A 25,770-nucleotide genomic window follows, 5' to 3' on the forward strand; every position below is an offset into this window, starting at 1 on the left:
ATATGAAAGGATTATACCCTTTCTTTGTTTTTTTTTTCTTTTCTTTTCTTTTTATTGTCAAAGTCATTTAGAGAAAAAGTAAGATATCCTGCTACTTTATTAAGGAAATCTAGTTATAATAGAGATTAACAAAGACAAAAAAATAAAGAAGAAAAGTAAAAGAGTGTGAGATGCAAATTAATGATATTATTATTAAGTTTTGACATTGAGTGTAAAAATAAAAGACTTGTGTCAATATTATTTCTGTCATATTGGCTTATGGGACTCAATCATTGTAAGGCCAAATAATTATTCTAGTTTAAAAATAGAAAATTATAAGGAACTTCATCTCTAGAAGATTGTTGATTATTTCTAGTGACTTTAAGTTTAAGATCAAAAAATCTCTCATTTTCAATGTTTTTTCTTATACTCTTTTTTTTTCTTTTCTTTTTTTCTTTTCTTTTCTTTTTTTCTTTTCTTTTCTTTTCTTTTCGTTTATTTTCTTTTCTTTTATTTTATTTTATTTTATTTTATTTTATTTTATTTTATTTTATTTTATTTTATTTTATTTTATTTTATTTTATTTTATTTTATTTTATTTTATTTTATTTTATTTTATTTTATTTTATTTTATTTTATTTTATTTTATTTTATTTTATTTTATTTTATTTTATTTTATTTTATTTTATTTTATTTTATTTTATTTTATTTTATTTTATTTTCTTTCCTTTTCTTTTCTTTTCTTTTCTTTTATTTTCTTTTTTTTTACTTTTGTTTTATTTTATTTTATTTTATTTTACTTTATTTTATTTTATTTTATTTTATTTTATTTTATTTTATTTTATTTTATTTTATTTTATTTTATTTTCTTTTATTTTCTTTTATTTTCTTTTATTTTCTTTTATTTTCTTTTCTTTTCTTTTCTTTTCTTTTCTTTTCTTTTCTTTTCTTTTCTTTTCTTTTCTTTTCTTTTCTTTTCTTTTCTTTTCTTTTCTTTTCTTTTCTTTTCTTTTCTTTTCTTGTCTTTTCTTTTCTTTTCTTTTCTTTTATTTTCTTTTCTTTTCTTTTCTTTTCTTTTCTTTTCTTTTCTTTTCTTTTCTTTTCTTTTCTTTTCTTTTCTTTTCTTTTCTTTTCTTTTCTTTTCTTTTCTTTTCTTTTCTTTTCTTTTCTTTTCTTTTCTTTTCTTTTCTTTTCTTTTATTTTATTTTATTTTATTTTATTTTATTTTATTTTATTTTATTTTATTTTCTTTCCTTTTCTTTTCTTTTCTTTTCTTTTCTTTTCTTTTCTTTTCTTTTCTTTTATTTTCTTTTTTTTTACTTTTGTTTTATTTTATTTTATTTTATTTTATTTTATTTTATTTTATTTTATTTTATTTTATTTTATTTTATTTTATTTTATTTTATTTTATTTTATTTTATTTTATTTTATTTTATTTTATTTTATTTTATTTTTCTTTTCTTTCCTTTTTTTTTTCTTTTCTTTTCTTTTCTTTTCTTTTCTTTCCTTTTCTTTTCTTTTCTTTTCTTTTCTTTTCTTTTCTTTTCTTTTCTTGTCTTTTATTTTATTTTATTTTATTTTATTTTATTTTATTTTATTTTATTTTATTTTATTTTATTTTATTTTATTTTATTTTATTTTATTTTTCTTATCACAAGTAAAAATCATAAACCACAATATACCCTAGTTTTAACACTTTATTGCTTCATTCCCTACCCTTTCTATGTTAACTCACCATAAATTTCCTGCTCAAATATTCAATCACTTGTTAACATTTACAACATTTGTGTCCTAAGTCAAAATTGCCATATATGCTATCATTTATTAAAGATTTCTTTCATAAACATCTAATAAACTTGGGTCGATAAAAAAATCTTCATATCCTTTGAATCATAAAACATATCTCAACTACTCTCAACACAGAACATGGACTACTTTCTCGCTGACACACTCTATTTTCATATTCAGTTTCCAATGCAATTTCAAAATTTATAGCTAGTTTATTGTAATGTTCAATAAATTTGTCTCTCCACAGCCAAAACTGGTTTCATTTCTGGAAAATAAATTTGAAATTCTTTTTTTTTTTTTTTTTTGCTATCTGCCAAGGATACTAATAAAAATGTAATTTCCAAAAAAGATATCCTTTGGAATAATATTTTTTTTTTTTTGTTCTCGAAGATGGCGTTAAATGTACTACACCCAATTGACTATTTCCTATTTGTTGTGCATGGTTGAAGTTGTTGATGAGAAATTTTAACATAAGGCCCAACAAAGATGGTAAAAGAACAAAAAGAAAAGGAGAATAGGTTCTTCATAAATATCTATTCCACCTTACGTTTATAAGGATGCATGAATATTTCCTATTTTCAACTTCGAGAATGTGACCAGAATTTGAAGGAAATTGTTATTAATTGTCTTAAGATAAACCAAATGAAGTAGAAAAATGTATGATATGTTACTACATAGTTCCGTGATACAGTAAGTATCACAGATTTATCATTTAAGTATCACTTTTGGCTTCGATAAGTATTAATCATGTCTTCAGCATGTATTTATAAGACATTTTTCAAGTAAGTATCACAGTTTCTGGAGTCAATACTAGAAATGCTTTATAAGGCATCCCCAAAGTATCACACGTGAGCTACATTCTGCTTCTGCAAGTATCATGGATTTTCACACAAGTTACAAGCATGATTCGCCTCTAAACGTACTATGGATTTCACTTGTATGTGCAGTATTTTGGTATTGTAAAAAATAAATCATAGAGAGGTATCACAGTCTACTCAACAAGTATTTCTTGGAATTTCAGACTACTGTATAACGGATTTCTTCAGTACGTATTGTACTTTGCTCTAATAAGTGTTCTAGATTTCTTAAACAAGAGTAAAAAGTTATTGCGGTTTGCTTTCGTAACGATTATGAATTTATCCAAATAAGTGTCACAGATTTCTATAGTAAATATCACTGATTACTCTGGTAGTCTATTGAATAGACCCTTTTGGATGGAACAAATTCGTTCAAGAGTTTTTATTGGCGATTATGATTCCTTGGCATACAAGAATACTCCAGCCAAAAGTGCTACTAAATCCATTGGTGCATTTCTGAGAAAACGGCAACACTGGTCGGTTTTCAGTTTTTTTGATTTAACTCGAAAATCAAGCCTGACTTTGAAATGGTTCAAAGACACTTTTTATAGCAAATTAAATTTTCTGTCAAGTTAAGATGGTTAAAAAATTTTAAAAATTGTTTTTGACTAATATTCTAACCTAAAATCAAAGAAAAAAAAGTTAAAAAATTGACAATTTTATTTTTTTTTACTAAATCAAGGGGCATTTTGTGTATGTAGCCGGGACGTCCAAACTTTGTACTAATGAAATAAAGTAGAGGTAAAATCCTTTGATAATTTGCAATTTTTAATTTTTTTTGTCAAGAAACAACTTAAATGAACCTATTCAAAAATTAGCACTTTTTCTAAATTTTTGACTTTTTTAGTTAAAAGCAAGTTTTTAAAACTCGATAAAATCGTATTAATTGGTAACTTTTAGACTTTTAAAGTAAACATACTTCGAGGGATTGATTTAATATAAACTAAATATGACAAACAAAAAAATTTATTTGCATCGTTATGGCTTTTTGTGCAATTTTGTGTATGTGCATTTTTATAAATTCGGGTCGAATGGATGGACGGAGAGCCATTAGCTTTGGTCTATTGCATAGAAGAACATTTAATACCAACTCTTTTACTGTTTTCAATGGCCTGAAAAACAATTCTTGTAAAATCCGCGACCAACGAAAAGTTTCTCTTGAAAAACAAAAAAAAATACTCTAATGAGTTTGAAACAAAATAGCTCAGGCAAATTAGTAAATCAAATTGCACTTTTCGCGGGACAAATTTTTTTCATGGAACGTGTTTAGGTGAATGTCCTTATCGTAAAAGTGAATTTTTTGGGATGATAAGATATCGGGAACAGCCGCCATCTTGGAAAAGAGGTCGGTGCCGTTTTTATTTTATAACTCCATTTTTACTCATTTAAACCAAAAATGTCCGAGGATAAACTTATTATCAATTAAATTATCTAAAAAATGGTATACAAATGAATTCCGTGAGTTAGTTAAATTCAATTTTATAGTCGGTCAAAGTCCGGGTTCTTCTCGCAAGGTTAAGACAATATGACATTTTTTCAAATATCTGAAGAACTTTCGATTTGTTTGGGATTTTCTTAAAGAATGAATTATAGCACTTTTAATTATCTATGAAATGAACCCTTTATTGTTTTTGTAACCATCACATTGTAGAAGCAACAAACGTCGAAGTCATGATATACGATTTTTAAACTGAACATATTTGGGATTTCAATAGTTCAAATAAACAATCAAAAATTAAACACAATAGTCTCGAAAACATAACGGCTTACACACCTCATATCTTGAGTTATACTTATCGTAATGCTGAGATTGAGGTGTTCATGTTTAGGAAAAATGACAGGGCATCAGTTCTTATATTTAGAATTTTAAATAGTGTCACTTTAGCTTATTCACATTAATTGGAAAATTCACTTCATTTAAAACCTCGAAAACCATATAAAGGTTAACATTAAAGATTTCAAACTTTAAATTCAATATTTAGACGAATATAGTTAAAAAACTGTTTACTTATATTTTGGTTATACCTCCACTTCAAAAATTTGCTCGGTCTAATAGAAGAAAACTTGATATTTTCTCACTTTTGACTGGTAGAATGTGAACTTCGACGTTAGATAACTTATACATTATGTTGGTTACAGTAACGATAAAGGGCTCATTTCATAGATAATTAAAAGTGCTATATTTCATTCTTTTTGAAAATCCCAAACAAATCAAAAGTTCTTCAGATATTTAAAAAAATGTCATATTGTCTTAACCTTGCGAGAAGAACCCGGACTTTGACCGACTATAAAATTGAATTTAACTAACTCACGGAATTCATTTGTATACCATTTTTTAGATAATTTAATTGATAATAAGTTTATCCTCGGACATTTTTGGTTTAAATGAGTAAAAATGGAGTTATAAAATAAAAACGGCACCGACCTCTTTTCCAAGATGGCGGCTGTTCCCGATATCTTATCATCCCAAAAAATTCACTTTTACGATAAGGACATTCACCTAAACACGTTCCATGAAAAAAATTTGTCCCGCGAAAAGTGCAATTTGATTTACTAATTTGCCTGAGCTATTTTGTTTCAAACTCATTAGAGTATTTTTTTTTGTTTTTCAAGAGAAACTTTTCGTTGGTCGCGGATTTTACAAGAATTGTTTTTCAGGCCATTGAAAACAGTAAAAGAGTTGGTATTAAATGTTCTTCTATGCAATAGACCAAAGCTAATGGCTCTCCGTCCATCCATTCGACCCGAATTTATAAAAATGCACATACACAAAATTGCACAAAAAGCCATAACGATGCAAATAAATTTTTTTGTTTGTCATATTTAGTTTATATTAAATCAATCCCTCGAAGTATGTTTACTTTAAAAGTCTAAAAGTTACCAATTAATACGATTTTATCGAGTTTTAAAAACTTGCTTTTAACTAAAAAAGTCAAAAATTTAGAAAAAGTGCTAATTTTTGAATAGGTTCATTTAAGTTGTTTCTTGACAAAAAAAATTAAAAATTGCAAATTATCAAAGGATTTTACCTCTACTTTATTTCATTAGTACAAAGTTTGGACGTCCCGGCTACATACACAAAATGCCCCTTGATTTAGTAAAAAAAAATAAAATTGTCAATTTTTTAACTTTTTTTTCTTTGATTTTAGGTTAGAATATTAGTCAAAAACAATTTTTAAAATTTTTTAACCATCTTAACTTGACAGAAAATTTAATTTGCTATAAAAAGTGTCTTTGAACCATTTCAAAGTCAGGCTTGATTTTCGAGTTAAATCAAAAAAACTGAAAACCGACCAGTGTTGCCGTTTTCTCTGAAATGCACCAATGGATTTAGTAGCACTTTTGGCTGGAGTATTCTTGTATGCCAAGGAATCATAATCGCTAATAAAAAGTCTTGAACGAATTTGTTCTATTTTTGCTCTGGAGCTCGGGTCTATTAAATAGACTATGGTTACTATCACAATTTTCTCCATTTAGTATCACGAAATTCTAATGCAAGTACCTACCTTAAATTCCTCTGCTATTTATAAGATTTTTTTTTAGTTATCCATAATATAATCAGTACCTATCACATACAATTCAGTAAATATCACACTTATATTTATTAAATATCACACTTTTTTTTTTTAATAAGTAACGCGGATTGCTTCGTGAAGTATAAATTTTACAGTTAGTATCACAAAATACTCCGATAAATATTATTGACTTTTAGGAAAATATCACGAGTTTCTTCGAAATTCTTTGATTAATACACGGACTTTTTGGATATTTACCAATATCACAGACTACTCCAGTGAATGATTTTCTTTGGTTAATATCTCAAGATTCTCTTATAATGCAGATAATGGGTACTTTATACAGTAAAACAGATTTTTTCAAAAAGTATCACAGATTAATCCGATGAGTATCACAGATTTGAGGAAGAAACAATTTGTCGCCTTGCGTCGTATCACAGAGCAATCTGTGATACTTATTGGAGATATTTTTAGAAAGATGACAGCAAATTACAAAAAGTATCAAAATGTATCGAAAGCTAAAAAGTTCAAAACGTATCAAAAAAGTATCAAAAAAGTATTAAAAAAGTACTATCAACAAATTTAAAAATGTGTTACAAAGATGGGCATATTGATAACTTATATTTCACATTCAAGCTCATTCTTTATTTACCTTAAACATACAACAAATTCCAAAACCTTAGTTTTAAATGACGGTTAAAAGGTATTTAAACTCCTGAAATAAATGACGATCATAACAACTTCTTTCAGTTTCAATCACACTAAGACGAAGGGTTACTTTTTTATTGAATCCAAACGAAGTTATAAATATTCAAAGTATTGATTTTACAATTTCTCGCTTACCTACAGACTTGACCCGACCCGACCCTAGTAACGTCCTTTTTTTATGAGAGATCTAAAAACTTACGTTCTAACGTGTACGTAGATAAAAATCTACCGAGGATAAAAAAAGCTGCTTCCATTTCATTTTGAAATGAAAATAATCCCTTTTTTCTGATGACTGGACAGAAAAAAAAACTGAATAAACATCATAAAGAACCACTTGAATAGTTTCGACCCTTCCTCAGGATTTTTGATGACTTAGGTAGGAGCCCAGAATATCCAGGCCATATACCTACTCTCCTCGTAGAATTGCTGGGTTTAAGTAGATTCCATACACGAATTTGGGTTTTTGCGGTGGAAATTCGTAACAACCTCACGAATTTACAGCTAACCTGTCACACAGCCGAAAGGAATATTGATGATATCCAAGCCCAGCCAGAGCCAACACAGGTGAGAAGGTTGAGGAATTTTGACATCGTCGTCGTTGTCGGGGTGTCGTTTGCTTGGTTAGTCTCTCTCTAACGTGTGCACAGCTCATAACATCGTCTCTACCTAAAAAAAAGAAAAATAGAAACCCCAGACAGTAGAAATTAATTAAGGAGAAAGACATTTGACAAAAAGTGTCAGTATTTTTTTGTTAACGCTTGACACTCATGCTGCTCTGCTCCAAAGGTGGTGTGATGGCGTGTTATGGTAACTGAACACCTAAGCTCGACGACCTTTGGGCTCTAAACACCTTAAAAATAATTCGCTTTTCTACATTTTGCTTCTATATAAGGTGGATCTACACACCATAGTTAACGGTGTGCCATCAATTTTGTTAGCTAAATCTTCGTTGAAATTCCAAGAACGTTAAATGAAATTCCCACGGAACTTTATGAATTTTAATTTTGTGGAATTCTTTATGTGTTCTTGCAGCTCAACACCAGAATGATAATGTTGTTATAAGGAATAGTTACAACCTAGAGTTTGTGTTTTGCGCAGCTTTTTGATGATATGTTTTGTTTTGTTCATTACGACAGCTAAAGTGAGGGTTTGAGCAATCAAGAAACGTGAACTTCGTCCTAGTTTAACAGCGCGGTGTGGAGGAGGTTTAATTAAAGATTAATTTCTTCATTTGCACACGTGTTGAAATAATTATGTTAAAGCTCTCTTAGCTCTATGATGGCTGCATTAGGAATAAGGAACTTGAGTATTTTTGTTTTCTATTTGTTGGTTTTTGTGTTGTGAAGGTCCTTGAGGTTGTCCCTTTGGAAGGATTTTGTCCTAGAAACACAAAACAAAAACAAGAAAAAAAGCTCCATCTTGTCCTCATCGTCTTCGTCGTCATCGTGTTGATTTGTATTAATTGGGTTTTCATGGCGCGCAGAGTTATTCTCTTATGTTTATGTTTGGCCTTAACAGGGGCCACCCTGGTGATAACCTTGATATTTAGTGGCTCAAGTTTTCTATCCCAAGGAGGTTCGTTGTTCGCTTCGTAAAGCCTGCTGCTGGTGCTCCTCTAGGGAACTTTGATTAAACAAAAGAAAGCAAGCGAACAAGTTCCTGAGTGGTTGCAATAAATTTGCACAGGCAAAAAAAAACAAAAACACGAAACTTGTAGAATTCAATAAATATATTGAAAGGAGCAGCAGCTGTTGTTCAGCTTGAAAAAAAAATGTTATAAGAGAATGCTATAGGCATTGTGATTAGGGACATGATTGCTCGCCGCAGCACACCGCACCGGCTTTGTGTGTTTTCATTCAATTCAGAGGTCAATATTATTGTTTGTTATTGACTATTGAAATTGTTTAGGGATTTTTTTTTTTGGAATTTGGCTGCGGAAAATATATATGTATTGGAAAAAAGGAAGGTATATCAACTGGGTTAATGGGTTTTTGATGAAGGATTGGCCAAAAGGGATAAACAATCTTTGTATTTGTATTGACTTTATAGAACTAACAATACTATAAACCCTTAGGATGAGATAAGAAGTTGATTTGTTATACATTTTTGTACGTGCTAAGAATTGAATCTTACTCTGGTGGAGAAGTGATGAATTTAAACATACATTTTATTTACTTTTTGTGGATGCGATTGGGAAATCAAAAATATAAATACAAATCACTTTATTTGCCTTGAAGGTAAAAAGTTATCTTTTAGACATTTTAAAGGATGTTTTACTTACTTTTTGGTCTTAAAATTGACAGAAAAGAATTTTTTTTAAAAAAAAAAAGCAATGGTTATTCATAAAACTGGATAACTAACCCGTGATTTCTTTATTAATCTCCGTTATATTTTAATCGGAGAAAATAAAGAGTATGTGTAATACACATTGTTTATACTCAAAAACACACATGGCAGAAACATTTTAGAAATAACAAATGTCTATAATTGCACACATTTGTGAGTGAATAATGAGGATTACATTTTTTCTTATTTTAGGTACAACATGGCGTATTCGTTACAAATCCATGTTTTTTTGACGTGATAACGTCTTATAAATCGATGAACCATGGCAGCCACCACAAAAAAGTGACGCCATTTTCTAACGTTACACTCGCAAAAAATTTCAATTCAAAATTAAAAATAAACTATAAGAGATACAAAAATCTTCTATAGCTTATTTGAAAGATAATAACTTAAAGCTTAATCCAAATGAAGGATTTTTAAAAATTCCGTCATTTAATAGGGTAAAAAGGGGTAAAACCGAAAGATGAAATTTGGGCTAAAATCTAAACGCAAAGTCGTAGAGAATTGTTTTTTTTTTTTTGCTATAGATAGATGAAATTAATTTAAGAATAACTGCATTCAAGAAAAAATTCTAAAAAAATTTGAAACTAAGCTAACGTTTTGTTTGAACGTTGTACACGTGTTGTGGCTATGACAAAATGATGATTTTGGGTAAAGGAAATTTTTTTTGACAATTCTAAAGATGCCAGGTAAAAGATTTTTGGGTAGTTTCAGATTTTTAGCTTTTTTTTTGGAGCGTTCAAAAAATCTCAAACTTATAGGACATGTAGGTTTTGGCCTTATGCATACATGTGCAACTTGGAAACGTTTAGTGAGTTTTGACTGAAAAACGGAAGGTTAAAAAACACGTTTTTTTACCGTTTTTAACCGATTTTCATCGTTTATAATTTTTATCTTTTTTTCTTTAATAGATACGAGAGTAAAGTATATGGAGTAATGATAGACCATAACCACGACTATATGTGTGCGTTTCAATCATTTTCGTAGACACAATTTGAGATAACGGTAAAATAAATAAACAATTTAGAATTCAACAGGTTATAACTTTTGACCACGAGCAGATAGAAATTTTATTAAATTATATTATATTTTATGAGCATCCTGGTACAATTACCTTTCATTTGGTATATCACACATAACGGTAGACTAACTACAAGCTACATAATGTTAAATCAAGAAACTTGCGAAAAACCTCAAAACACCAGTGGAGATCTGTTGATCATGAACAGCCACCAGTGTGGGAAGTACCGTAATCTCAGTCTGGAAATTCGAACTGTAGGCATCTTTGAAATGAGATTGATACGTCATTTGAAAGGTGAAATAATAAGCTTTCACATGGTATATATTTTTTATAGGTTGTAAACAAAAAAATTGATTCCATAGCTTGAGAACATAAAAATAAATGTTTTTTGCTTTTTTAATGAAATTTGATCGAGTTCAAAAAATTCTAGCTCTTTTTGTAGATGTCTAATAGACCTGATCGATATATATATTTTGAGCTAAGACAATAAGCTTTCAGATGGTATAAAAATGGAAAAAAATGGAATTAATGACGTGAGAAGATAAAAATTCATGTTTTTTTTGCTTTTTTTGATGAAAATGATTGTTTTCAATAAATTATTTTTATACTTTTTGCGCATTGTAAAATTTAAAAATGGTTTTATTCTTAAGAAGAAATACGTGGCTTTTAAAATGCATAATTTTTTTTGTAAGCTTTTAAAATAAAAAAATTAATAGGTATAATGAGAAAATAAAAAAGGTATTTTTTTTTAGCTTTTTCTTGTAAATTATGATTGTGTGAATAAATTGACTCATTTTAAACAAAAGCACACAACCTGTTTTTTGACGACGTTATCACGTAAAATCATCGTCCGTAAACCGGCTTTACAGACAACCTCTTTTTTTATTTATGATCAGTTAATCCGTTTATCAGTTTTTTTTTTATTATCAGCTAACTCAAGCACTGTTTAAAGAATCCATAAAGGTAAAAAAAAAAAAAAAAACAATTAGACTTTAATTTTAGAAATAACATGCAAAAAACATGTAAATTTAAATTTTCAAACTAATTTTATTTGGAGTAATGGAACTTCGTTCAACAAGATTTAAGGGTATTTTTTTAATTCTGAATTATATGTATATAATTCATAATATATAATTTCTTTGTAAGATATCGATTTTTTACATTCATGTTTTAAAACATGCATAAAATTGCAAAACAAGTTAAAAAAAAACATATTTTTCAAATTATTGTATGTTTCCTTCTGTCAATTACTGCAATTTTCAAAAACAACTGAAAAACCTGAAAGAGAAGAACAACAATCAGTGGCGTACGTTGAGTCGCCGGGCCCGGGGCAAGACTAAATTTTGGGGCATTACTTTGATATTTGGAAGCCCCTTAGATACAAAAAAAAAGTACGTATACGCCATACTTTTTTTGTATGGCTTATTTATTTTTAGGTTTATTTTAATGTTGTAATATGTTCGTAATACACTTTGCTATTCATACTTACAACGTCTATCATAAAAGTAGTAAATACTTGTACTAGGGGCCCCCAAAATTAAATATTTAGAGACCCCTAAAATAATTTTATTTTTAGCTTAGAATTGATAGTTCTTGGGGCCTCTATTCTGAAGTAATACATATGTACACATTTGATTTTCCATCATCAAACATAGTTTATTTCTTTTGGGGCCAATGAAAAAATTATTTTTGGGGCCTCAAAACTAAGTGCTTAGAGGCCCCTAAAATATAATATAATTTTTTTGGAGCCAAGAATTAATAGGTATTCGAGCCTCTGTTCTGAAGTAATATTTGGAATGCCACCAATAACGTAATGTTTTAATTTTTAGCCCTGATTTATTTATGTTGGGGCCCCTGATAGTAATCCATCAACAAATGTAATTTAATTTAAAAAACAATTTCTTTTTAATATAATTTTTTTAGGCCTGAAGTAAAGGCTTTTGTTGCCCCTCTGGCCTGAAGTTGTTTGCTTATTTGGGGCCCCTAATGTATTGCCTTGTAGTAATATTTGGTATGCCATTAACAAAACTTTTTTTGCTTTTTTGGAGCCCTATATGTATTATTTGTAGTTGCAAAGATTTTTCAAGTAATATTTTTTGGGGCCCTAAGATAAAATTATAATTTTTCTTTTAAAAAAGCAGTTTATTTTTTTGGGGCCCCTGGGGTAACCTTAATAGTTTCCTTCTCTGCATTGTCTCCAATGGGGGCCCTGGGGTCGGTCGGGGCATTTCATTCCTCTTGAAGAAACACCCTTTTAACTTCAATACATATTAAAATAAACTCTTTAAAAGTAAAAGGTATTATGACACGTTAATTAAACTGTGTGACAACCAATTACAAACATTTTGGGAGCCTATAGTACGTTTGGTAAGGCTTATTTAACACATAAAGAGGGCATAATTTTTCACGTGGTTTAGGGACAAAACATATTTTTTCGATACCGACATTCCGACATTTCAAAAATTCTTGCGGCGTTTTAGAAAAAAGTTATTTTAAAGATTTCACCGATTTGAATTTGATAAGAAACCTAATAGTCTAAGATCCGGCCATAGGACGACCTACCCTCATCGTTATACCAGTTGAGAGTTATATTTTCTGAAAGCTAGTGTCTTAAGAAATAAATTGCAGATGGGTTGCCAAGCGATATCCTGTCAAGGCATAGGGTTGCCAGGCCTTAAAGTTCATTTTTCATTATTTTTGAATACGCCACCCTGATTATACCCAAAGCCAAACAAACTTCAAATTTTAAAAAAATCCTGAAAATCAAAATTTTCAAATTAAATTTCCTGTGACATAATATTTTTTTTACAACTCTTTGGCTTTGGGTATAAGCAGGGTCGCATTTTCAAAAATTTGCAAAAATGAACTTTAAGGCCTGGCAACCCTATGCCTTGACAGGATATCGCTTGGCAACCCATCTGCAATTTATTTCTTAAGACACTAGCTTTCAGAAAATATAACTCTCAACTGGTATAACGATGAGGGTAGGTCGTCCTATGGCGGGATCTCCTACTATAAACTTCATAAGCTTAAGAATTTCAAAATTAGGAATTTTTGAGTAAAAATGAGTAAAATTACTCAAGTCTTCAAAACAAGCATAATTTTAAAAATTCAATTATATTGCCAGTGGACGCGCATTTTTGTCAAAAATTTTAATAGTTTTCTAAAAATATCTCGAGACAATTATTCTGATGTTTATATTGTGCAAATAGGACATAAATATTTGAAATTTGAAGCAGACGTTAGTCAAGATGCGGGCATTTGTAGAATATTTGTGTACCTAATGGTCATGGACTAAGGCTTTAAGGAGTATAGAATTAAGTTATTTAAATTATGAACATGGTTTAAACATAATTTGATAATAGTCCCAAGTTATTATGCAGTATTTGCTCAATAACAAAACAAACCAAAACCAAACAAAATTTAATATTGAATCTCTAAGCCAAATTTACTTTAACCAAATTACAAACTTATTACTATTATGTACCTTCAGCAGCTTGTGGTAAAATAAATATTTACACAAACAGCAGCTGCTGCTAATAATAACGACAAAGGATGCACAATCCACATATTGTGTAGCCAAATGTTTTGAATTAATTCAAATCATCATTGTCCTTTAAAAGAAAAACAACACACACACATAATACAACATTTCTAATCTTTTACGTAGTACTCACCGAAGGCAAGACGTTTCTTCATCTTCATCATCGCTCATTGTGGTTAAGTCCTTTGTTTGGTTTTCTTATTATAAATTATCTTCGTCGTTGTCCTTGTGTTTCCTTCCACAGGTCCCACCCACTAAGAAGAACCTTTTTGTGCTTTAACAACAAAAATATATCCTTATTTCAATTCACTTGATCCCTTGCCACTAATTGAAAACTTTCAACCTTTTAATTGATGCCATAGGGTGTGTCGCCTAAAAGCACACTATACTTTATATATAGAATTCAACACACACATGACACACTGCATTGCAGGACTGCACACACATTTTATAGATCCAAGAAAACAGTTGGAATCGAATCCTCCTTAGCCATCATTGCATGCTGGCAAAATAATAATTATAAAGCCGTATATTTACAATTCGACAAAATTACATTTGTCCGTTCTTTTGTTGTCCCTTTGGGTGTTGCATATTATCCTGCGTCAAGAATATAAGACAATTGCACACCACACAAAAGTGCTCTCTTGTGAAACTGTATCGTTTTTTGTTTGTCTGTGCTATTGGCGTCCCATTGTGGGCTGTTGACTCCAACTACTTGGCCAGAACGCAGGATATCCTTGTGGTGGTCCCTACTCAAAAACAAAAACAAAAAAAAACTACGTTCTATTGCTTCTGGTTGGGTTTGAGTGTTGTGGGCTGTGTGGGTTGTGGGACGACAACGATGAAGTCGACAATGACAGGAAATATAAATTTCATTTGGAATTGCATATTTGCGGTGAATAGAGCACGGTGTAGAGTGGACACACAGGACAATGACAAGAAAGCAAGAATTGTGACTGTGTATTATTCTGAAAAAAAAAAAAAAAATAAAAAAAGAAAAAAACAAAAGAAATAAAAACCAAAAATAGGAAGAAAATAAAATAAAACGATTCGGGGGAAAAAAAAAGGAAACAAAGAAGTGTGGACAGCAGCAGTTGTAATGCAGCAATTTCATTGTCCTGGAGGACTTGATATGGGGATACTAACTAAATGACGAAGGGAAATGGGATAGAGATCCTTGTAGGAAAGGAATGCTTATGATTTATTATTGTAGGTACACAAGACGACTACCATGATGATGAAGATGATGATAGTAGAGCTGTAGCAAATCGTATGTATTCGTTACTAAAATGCGGGTATTCACTTCAGTAACGAGTAACGAAACGTTACTTTCTAAACAGTATCGTTACTCGTATGTTTCGTTACTGGGTACTGAAGTAACGAAACATACGAGATACGAAACATACGAGTAACGACGCGATTCCAGTTTCAATACTAAATCCGATGTAAGAGATACGAAATGAAGTGATACACTCAATTTGTCGCATTTCGCATCTCGTGTCGGTATCGTAACCATAGTCAGAATGCTAACTGCAGATAATTATCTGGAGTTTACTTTTGTCTCGATTAAAACAGTAGTGCCAAGGTTCAAATCATTGTGTTATCGATAATTTATACAGAAATATCAAAAGAGACGTTTTTGTATTTTCTCTATTTGGCCGAAATATGTATATCTACAACGCAACCAATCTGTTTATGGCCTTGGTGTTAATGGTATTGATATTTAGCTTAAGAATGTACAAAAGTTTTTTGGTTTTTCAAAAAATTAGTTTATTTTCGGTACAAAATTTTCAACACAAAAAAAAGCAGAGAAAACGAGGTTTGAAAATCACTCTCAATAGAAAAAATAAATGAAAAATTGTTCGACATGGTTGTATTCAATTGTTAATATTTCGAGATCTGCGCGTTGCACTTTTGAAATAAAGGTCTCTAAAGAATTGTGATAAGATTACTGAAAGAATATAAACAAAAAATTACCAAAGTTTTGTCTAAAAATTTGGAAAAAAATCAAAAAAGTTTCCACGTTTGATTAAAAAAAAAAAACGAAAAAAATTCAATATAGCTACCTTTAAACTCTTATTACATGAGAATGCCGCAACTAATTTTAATGCTTATGACCTTAAAATGTAGCTTAGATTATAGAAATTGTTTTTGGTTTTTTTCAAAAAAAAAATGTTTACACCCTTATACCAATGTACGAAACATACTTAAAATACCAAACATACGAAACGTATCAAATACATGAAATATACGAAATGTACGTGTTGCCGCCAGCATAAAGGATCAGGATTCTAATTTTAATTTTAACTTAAATTTTTACTTGTTGTTTGCTAAAAGTTTTTTGTATGCTGTTGTGCATAATGAGCTTAATGGATTATTGATTGTTTCGTGTTGCGCTGACACAGTTTGATTTCAGGCGAAAATTTTTAGTGAAAGTGCGTTTGCTAAAAATCGTATGCTGTTCTGCTAATAATTTCCTATTTTCAAGTGAAAGTGCGTTCATACAGAAAATTTTGGAAATTTGTTATGCCTTTAATTAAGTTATTGTTGCGATTACAATAAACTATTTTTCTTGTTTCTAGAGAATTTATATTAATTGATTTCTTATATATTGTTTTCAAGTCGCCTTCAAAAGAGCAGGTTCGTCAAGAGCAATTGTATTACATAGGTTTCTTCAGTTAGAACGCCGTTTCAAGAGCGATCCAGAATTAAAGGCAAAACATTTTGCAGCCATTAATGAACTGCTATGTGCTTGTCAAATGAAGTTAGCAGATCGTCCACTAAATGAATTATGTTACTTTATGCCGCATCATCCAGTGCTAAAAATGTTTAGTATAGTGAACGATGTATCATGCAAAACAGATCGGGGTATTTCACTTAACGATGTGCAGTTAGAGGTCGAAAAACTACAGGAAAAATTGCCCGATTTAATTATTCGCTTCAAATGTCATCCAGTTGCTGTCACTGCAGTCATTAAAAATATGTATTTACAGATGCACATCAATCCTAAGCAATGGGACCTGCAAAGAATATTTCTAGCTCTAATGAACAGGCTTGAACTTCGAAGGTGTAGCGATTGAACTCAAGAAAATGCTTCGAAGCTGGAATGAAATTTGTATGGCAAAAGCATTGCAGAAATATCGCACTGAATGGAGATTAATCACACCAACTGCACTGCATGGGCCCAAGGTTATCTGCATTGCAGCAACGGACGAAATGGCGGTAACCACAACCAAATTTTAAAACAGGTGACTAAATAACTATCCTTGAAGAAAATGTTCCTCCGACATTCTGGAAGACATCTAGGGTAATTGAATCATTCGCCGGGGCTGATGGTTTAGTCTTAAATGTTCGATTGCGTGTCGCATCTTCATATTGGAAGTTGAAACCAGGAGAGGAAAAAGTGCCTTTCATAATCTGGGAACGTCCGATACAAAAACTGTTCCGGCTGGCTGCCGTTAAAAACTGAAAGTGAAGCAGAGCATTCACGGGGGGAATGTGTTGCCGCCAGCATAAAGGATCAGGATTCTAATTTTAATTTTAACTTAAATTTTTACTTGTTGTTTTTTAAATGTTTTTCAATATTAAGTTTTTGCTCTCAAAATATTTGTTATTATAAAATTTCTTCTGAATTGAAAATCTCTAATTTTTCTCAACGGAAATAAATATTATACTACCTACAAATTTGGATCTAAATATTAAAAATAGATATTGGAATACTTCGAACTCAAGGTAAAATATGAGCTATCGAAACATGAACGCACTTTCACTAAAATATTTGTATCTGAAATCGAATGGTGTCAGCGCAACACAAAACGATCTAATCCATAATCCATAAAGCTCTTTACTTTCAGACTTGAAATTCCAAATTCAAGCTTCGTCAGCGCAACGAAAACACGAATTGGAACTTTCAAACTCCGAATTTAACTCTAAACAACATTATACCTGCGCCGCTTTGGCTGCCATTTTCATTTCCGTCCAAATATATGTACATATATAGTTTCTGAATTCACCCTCATCTTGATTCATTTTGCACTTTTTCTTGATAATAAAAAAAAAAGTAATAATAATAAATAAATACATAATGATGATCAAAATGCAACTTTCCATTTTTTTCATTTTTTCACAAAATTCATGTAAAACTCTATTTATCCACAAGATAGAGAATTCGTTCATAGAATCCGGATCGAAGGACCATGTTTCGATAGCTCATATTTTACCTTGAGTTCGAAGTATTCCAATATCTATTTTTAATATTTAGATCCAAATTTGTAGGTAGTATAATATTTATTTCCGTTGAGAAAAATTAGAGATTTTCAATTCAGAAGAAATTTTATAATAACAAATATTTTGAGAGCAAAAACTTAATATTGAAAAACATTTAAAAAACAACAAGTAAAAATTTAAGTTAAAATTAAAATTAGAATCCTGATCCTTTATGCTGGCGGCAACAGTACGAAACACACGAAGCATGCGAAAGTAACGAAACATGCGAAACACACGAAACATACGAAATATGCGAAAAATGCGAAACATACGAAAGTAACGAGTAACGATATTATTGATGCGGGTACTAGTATCAAAAGTAACGTATACATGCGGGTACTCATTTTGTCGTTACTTTTACAGCCCTAGATGATAGTTCACATGCATATGTGTGTGTTTTGTTTGCGTTTATGCTGACTAAATTGAGAAGAAATAAATGGCTGTGTATATACATCAGATAGCAGCATTCGTCCATTTGTTTTTTTTTTAGTCCTTATGAGAGAGTCTTAATGGTTTTAATGGAGAGGGTCTTTTATGCTGGACTTTATTAGTTTATTTCTACTCCCCCTTCCACCCTCTCTTTCTGAAGAAATATGAAATAAAACAGCTGGCAAATATGTGAATGAAATAATTAAAAATGCACAAAGTAGCGCAAACTTGACAGTTCTCTCTATTGTCGACTATAGGGAATTTATATTGAAAAATATAAATGGTGCTGCACTCAAACGGAAACGGAAAGTGTGAAATATAGAATGTGTCCATTTTTGAATTATTTGTTGTGTTGTTAGTTTATTGTATTAAATGGAATGTGGTTGTTTGTTGTGATTAATTTATGACAGCAAAAGGGGCATTAGAATTGTTAAGTTGTGCATTTTTATTGTGTTGATTGAAACAAAGGAGATTTATAGTTCTTACTTGTTTTTATTAGAATTTTTTATGATTTAACTTGCATGTTACAAAAGTACCTATGAATTTGTATATTAAAACCTGAGATTATATATTTTTTTTATTTTCCTAATTATCATTGTTTTGTAACACAATTGTTCATTATTTGATATAAAACCATTTACATACAAATGTAATAAAAGTTTGTGAAAAGAACACACCTCTAATATTATGCTCGTATTATAAAATATTCTTCTAATTCCTCATAAACACCGCTGTTTTTGTTTTAAGTAAATTAATGGGTGTATCTTACTTTTCTTATTAGGTCATACAATTTTTTTTTGTTTATCAAAGTGTACCTATTACAGAAGTAAAGTCTATGGAGTTTGGTATTAACATCATAAGTCCAAAATCGTCGTTTTGAGATAAATGCATTTTTAAGTTGAAAAAATTCCTCCAAATCCAGTTTTATTTAATACAAATATTTTGGGAATTGGGATGCAATTTTTTTTAAATAATAATATTTACACAAATAATGTAAAAAAATTTTATTTTTAAGCGTATTTATATGTTTTTAGTGAGATGTGTTGTTTTGACCAAACTATTTTTCGTTCAAGAATAAGATTATTTCGAGTTGTGTCCTTATAGTACCAATAATGGAATTAGTTTTTTTTTAGAATTTAAATTATTCGGAATTACCGCAATTTACTTTTGTTTTTATAAAAGAATCAATTGATTTAAATAGATTTAAATATTTAGCATTATTTCCGTTACTGATCAAAAAAGCAAGGGAACTGAGTTATGCTGTTTTGAAAAAAACACTTATTTGAAAGTTTAAACATTTTTTCTTGGTCAAAGCAGCACAGGTTGGATTTATGCCATTATGATCAAACTTAATTTTAGAAAAAGGAGTTAAATGTGGTTAGGGCCATTGAATATCTTTGGAACTAGTTTACTTAGAATTATGCTGTTAAGACCAAACGAGCAAAATCAAATTTTTTTGAGTTTATTTGAACATTTTATTGATAAATATCGTTTAAATTTAAGATAAACCAAGAAAAAACAAAAAAAAAAATTCAAAATTAGGAAAAACATCCAAAAATGGTATAAAAAGTCTTTTTTCAAAATTTAACTTTTTTTGAAAACTTTTAATTTTTCCTTGGTTTAACTTAAATTTAAACGATATTTATCAATAAAATGTTCAAATAAACTCAAAAGAATTTGATTTTGCTCATAAAAAAGTTCAAAGAAGTAAGTCATTTAGACCTGCAGAAATATGGTGTTTTACTTCATCTCAAAAATTCAAACCCTCATAACAGAAAAACTGCTTGATGAATAAGTCTGAAACTTTGCATATTAATTTCAGGTATATTAAGCTTGAATAATTAAGCCTCAGTTCAATCTTATCACCCATAGAAATTAATTAGCGGTAAATTTTCTAAAAAACCATAAAAATGTCTATTTTGCTAGCTTTTCTAAATTAATCTAAAAAATAAGAAAAAAATTTGTTTAACAAAGCAAACTTAATTTCTTTGTAGAAAATTGAATGAAGTTTTTAAATGTGTCCTTGAATATTCTGTACAGTGATCCGTTGTTGAGATATTGATAGTCAAAGTCAAAAGTATGGTTTTTGGTTTGATGACTTATATTGCAGTTAAAAAAAATCGTAGAAGTTTGAAACAGAATGAATCTTAAAGCCAAATAAATAGCCTTTCTAAAAATAATAATCATTTTTTCAGAAAAAATGTTCCCACTTTCTTAAGAGAAAAGTAAAAACAAACAAAAATTGGAAAATTTTTGTTTTTTAACAGTTTCAACGATTTAGCTATTTTACCGTTAGAAAGAAAATATTTCAACATTTAATCCTAAAACTAGAAGAATAGAGCTTTTACACGCTTTTTATTTTGTCATGATGCGATCATTTTTTACTGAGATACAGCCTATCGAATATCACTAAAAAAATCAAGATTTTTGTTTGTTCCCTTAATTTTTTGGGCTAGTGTAGTTCTGCACACTTAACTCATTTTCGAAAAAAAAAAAATGGACTTATGCTGTTAATACCAGTCTCCATAGAAGTAAGGTGGTGATTATGAACAAATAAAGCATTTTAAAAATGAGCTCTTTTAATTCAGTATTTTTTGGCTCTTTCGCGTTTCTCGAGACTGTGAAAAATTAAACTTTCGATACTGAACCACTTTTACGAACTTTGTTTGAGTTAGAATTCTTTTATTTTCAATTTCTCAGTAAAATGTAAAATGGTTTGACTGTTTTATCGGCAAATTCTTTTATTGCAAAAAATGGTGCGCATACGCCATAGTGAAGTAAGGTATGATTTTTTTTTATTATACTTCTTTTTAACTGAATTGATTCATAGAATAAAGAAACAAAATGTATTTAATAAAAACAAACAGACCGAGAGAAGACGTGTCAAATGTCAATTGACATATATCAACAAAAACTCATGAATAAAATCATTGAAAAAGGTGTATTTGTTGTTTTAAAAACAACTTTTATTACTTGTTTTAAAGGAGAATGGGCATGTGGACGTTGCGCGGCCAGGAATGAATTTGCTATTTTTTGATGTAATTAAGGTTTACATATATTGTGGAGAAGTTTTATCCTTGTGACGTACTCAAAAAACGGATAAAATGCATTTTTGCATAAAACACATTATGCAGATTGTCTCAAAGTTTTATCTTATGTGTGTATTTTAAGTGCAAAATACGATACTCTCTCATTTTCCCTAAATCTGAAGACCTTTATCTTGAATTTCCAACCACTAGAACCCAAACTATAAGCATTTTAAAACAACAGTTTCAACCTAACCTATAATGACTTCAGACTCAGGGAAAAAGACAGAGCATCATATTTTATGTTCCAAATAAAAATATAAACCAATTTGTCGTTCATACATTGAATAATGCATTAACGATACTAATACTGCATTTTCTTACATTCTTAACGCAATACTGCGAAACGTCCATAGTAAAAGTTTTTCCTGAGTTATAGCCCTTTCATTTGATACCAATTTTATTAATGGCCGCTCAACGTCCAAAATGCCCATTCTCCTTTAAATTCAAAAACTTTAATACTCTAAGCAACTTAAACCATACATAAGAGCAAGTACGCGCGGCTATTATTTATAAACAACTTTATTTTTAAACATATTTTCGGGGTAAGTTTTCTTTCAAAGCTTTGTGAATCAAACATTTAAAACAAACCTCTGAGAGGACGATATGTGTATGTAAAACGTTAGTCAAATGATCAACAAATGTAAACTACGTATATTTTGTATTGTATTGTATAAGTGATTTGTGACTTGTGAGAATAGATTTGTTTACAAGCAAAAATGTTACGCATACACCACAGTAGGGTGTCCGTTATTTCCCAAAGTGATGTTTTCGGGGGAGACACCCCCTAGATCGAAAGCTTAGGGCCTAAATAAGGGGAATTTAGCAAAAAAAAATTTTTTGGAGGTCATTAACCCGTGCCTCTAGGGTCATACTTTCCCCATACAAATTTGTATGGGAAATTTTTGACTCATACATAAAATTTTTTTTCTGTCGAGTTAAATCATATTTTTTTTAATGTTTGATAATTCTGGTTGGAAAACAGTTACTTTAAAAGATCACATTCAAAATTTCCCGTTAAAAATTTTTTTTATATTTTATTTCGGTTTTTGAAATTATTAGCTATTTTCGTAGTTTTTGCTTTCACCTATCACAAAATTTTAAATGCAGTTTTATTGGTTTTTAATTCTTTTTAAATATTGCATTAAAAAATTTGTGAATAAATCAAAGATTTCAATTTTTTGAAAAATTTTTTGAAAATTTTTGCCGTTTTTATACGTTTAAATTTATTTTTCTCGAACTAGAAAAGATATGTTTACATTATTTTTATTGAATTTTGTTTAAAAATTATTCACCTAAAAAATTACATCAAAAAAGTTGCAAACAAGAAAGGGTAAAGTATTTAATAATATTTTTTTATTATAAAAACGGCAAAAATTTCCAAAAAAATTTTCAAAAAATTGAAATTTTTGATTTATTCACAAATTTTTTAATGCAATATTTAAAAAGAATTAAAAACCAATAAAACTGCATTTAAAATTTTGTGATAGGTGAAAGCAAAAACTACGAAAATAGCTTATAATTTCAAAAACCGAAATAAAATATAAAAAAAATATGTGGTTGACTTGATTGCACTTAAGGCAGTAAATAAGAGATTTGAAAAAAAAAAAACAAATCAGTAATTTATTTCCTTTTATTAAATTAATATTATATGTATTTCTTGCAGGTATATCTAAAACCATTCGAATAAACAAAAACTTAAAGAATAATTGTTAATCGATGTGTTTTTTTTTTTAAATAAATTTCATTGTGGATCCTACAAATAAGTGTTTATAAAAAATAGTTGTAGTACAAAACAAAAAATAAAAAAATAAGGGAGTAGTTTTTTGAAAATCTTAACAGTCCCTTATTCCACAAATAATACAGTAATTTTGACGATAATTGCTAATCCATTGAAATTAAGGTTTTGGGTGGAAAAACAATGTTTAATAGTTTTTTTTATCAATACCATCATAATCAAAGTTCCCAACGAATCCAGTCAGTAATTGATGAATAAAATTTATTTATTTTTATAAGAAGAATGAAAAAAAAGAGCACCAAAATCAAGGATTTTATATTAACAAAAATCGTATCCAAATTGTTTTAAGGTTTAACGAAAACGAAGTACATAAACGTGGTATACATAAACAAAGAAGAATTTTCAAGATTTTTTTTTCGAAAATCGTTTAACGTTTTTTTTATTTATAAGGATTTTTAAACATTTTATCAAAATAAAATCACTATTCTTAATAGGTTAAATAGAGTATACATACATAAAATAAGTCAATATTTATCAACCCGTTTTTTTCAAAAGAAAAAATATTTTTAAACCCAAAACTAAGTTTTTAATAATTACAATAACCTTAATTTTTCTTTATCCCGAGCTCGAATTTTTAACGAATCTTAAGTACCTAAGTACAAGTGAAAATATGCAATGTTATATGTAGAACCTTATGTTACAATGTATGTATTGTGATACATTCTGTCAAATAACTTGATTGAAGTTTCTAAAAATAATACCCACGGAAAAAAACTCAAAAACCACAATTTTATTCAAAGAAAAAAAAAAAACAAAACACATTCTTTGATTTCATTAGAAATTTACCATGTAAACAGAATTTTCATTCTTGTTTTTTTCAATTTCTTTATTGAAAATATCAGTAAAAGATTAAAATTAAAAAATATATTGCATGTTCGTGTGGTTTTAGATACGTGCGCGTGGACAAAATAAACACACAAATATTAAGGATTTCCTTTCAACATTTATATTTTTTATTGCCAATAACGAGCGCATTGAATTTGAAAATAAGTAAACCAAAGAAAAATGAAAAATAATTCCACATCGTTTGCACGAGTACGAGTATAGAGTTGCAATTTCGAAGAATTTATCTTTTATGTTGGTCATTTCATAAACCAATAACCATGTAAGCATGTAAACATGCAATATTGTATTTAAAAAAAACTCAAAGAAGACCATCACAAAAACAGATGTTATTTTAAATGTTTTTTCTTTGATTTAAAATCACTGTAATGTTAAAATTTGTGCTGTCTGACTGATTATTTTTTAAATCTCACGAAAATATACAAAAAAAGAAATGAAGATTTTTTTTGAGAAAAATTAGTCCTGACAAGATGGAAGAAGATATATTCTTTCAGATGACTGATATTGAAATTTTTAGTTAAGATGCTTACGTCATGTGCGAATAGCAAATATTTTATCAAAAAATGAAAAAAAAGAAAATATCAAAATAATGAATAAATATAAAATCGTCTGCAGGAGTATTTTATTTCCATTGGAGATGACATTGAATTTTGTTTTGTTGAACTCTGATAAAAATTCGAAAATTATCCAGGTGGAAAATTATGATTCTTTTGTTAAAATATATTGAATGGGAGATTTTCGTCGTCTGTTTTTATTAAAGGCTTATTACTTGAAGACTAAAAGCTCCTCAACAACCATTGAAGAAAATATATAGAATCTGTTGACAGTCTCTTTTCTTTCAGTTTTTTATTAAAGACAAGGAAAAAAAGAATCCAATTACAAAAGAAGGTTAACAATAATTACAAAAATGTTTCACCTTACAGAATCAACAAGTTCTCGTGTTGTCAGGCTTGAGGATGTATACCATTTGAGTAGGGTTTGGTCAGTTTTCGTTTATCTTTTGTCACAATGTTTTATTCATGAGACTCTTGGGAAATAAAAAAAGAAATAATAACGAATTCTCCAGGAATTCAACAAGAATCATCCTGGTTTATTATTTTATTAGGGAATGTCCCTTTTGTATGTCTGACACCCAAGCTAATTTTAATAAGAAGAAATGTCAGAGGAAAGTTATTATTAAAGACCTCACGAATTGCATTTAAACTTTGTCTAACTTAATTTTTCCCTTAATCCAATTGAAAAGGTGGCAATATTATAAATCAAAGTAATTTTTCACATATTTTTTTTATATAATTACAATCTAATTTATGGATCCATAACTTTGTCACATAATATTTCACAATCTAATGGTTATCCTTAAATCATCATAAATCAAAGCAGCGACTAATTTATAAATTATAGAAGCAAATATCTCCATTTATGATACATTTGTTACTTAATACTAATTCCCCTATAATATCCTAATGAAATTATTAGCTGCTGGTATTTGTTTTGGGATTTACACAAAGCGATACCAAAAGCACTCAATAATTAATGGTGGGTTTTGGTGTTTCCGTTAAATAGTAGTTATGTCGTTACGTTTGAACTTTT

At 29.1% G+C, this 25,770-nt stretch overlaps 1 protein-coding gene across 4 annotated transcripts in view; it reads right to left on the reverse strand.

The window, feature by feature from the left end:
* The window catches only part of LOC129911907 (adenylyl cyclase 78C), a 115,816-nt gene that overhangs the window by 74,256 nt on the left and 15,790 nt on the right, over window positions 1-25,770 (reverse strand). Inside the window, exons 2-3 of one of the 4 annotated variants that reach the window (XM_055989908.1) lie at window positions 14,312-14,726; window positions 13,892-14,260 (exon numbers count right to left, since the gene is read on the reverse strand). The exons of 1 other annotated variant lie outside the window; for it this stretch is intronic. In XM_055989908.1, coding sequence (XP_055845883.1) covers window positions 13,892-13,929 — 38 coding nt within the window. In that variant the 5' untranslated portion in view covers window positions 13,930-14,260; window positions 14,312-14,726. Of the gene's footprint in view, window positions 1-13,891; window positions 14,727-25,770 lie in introns of all 4 variants that reach the window. 2 more of the 4 variants (XM_055989909.1, XM_055989910.1) reach the window with 2 other exon arrangements.

This window comes from Episyrphus balteatus, chromosome 2, assembly GCF_945859705.1.
Source record: "Episyrphus balteatus chromosome 2, idEpiBalt1.1, whole genome shotgun sequence".
Taxonomy (NCBI): Eukaryota; Metazoa; Arthropoda; class Insecta; order Diptera; family Syrphidae; genus Episyrphus; species Episyrphus balteatus.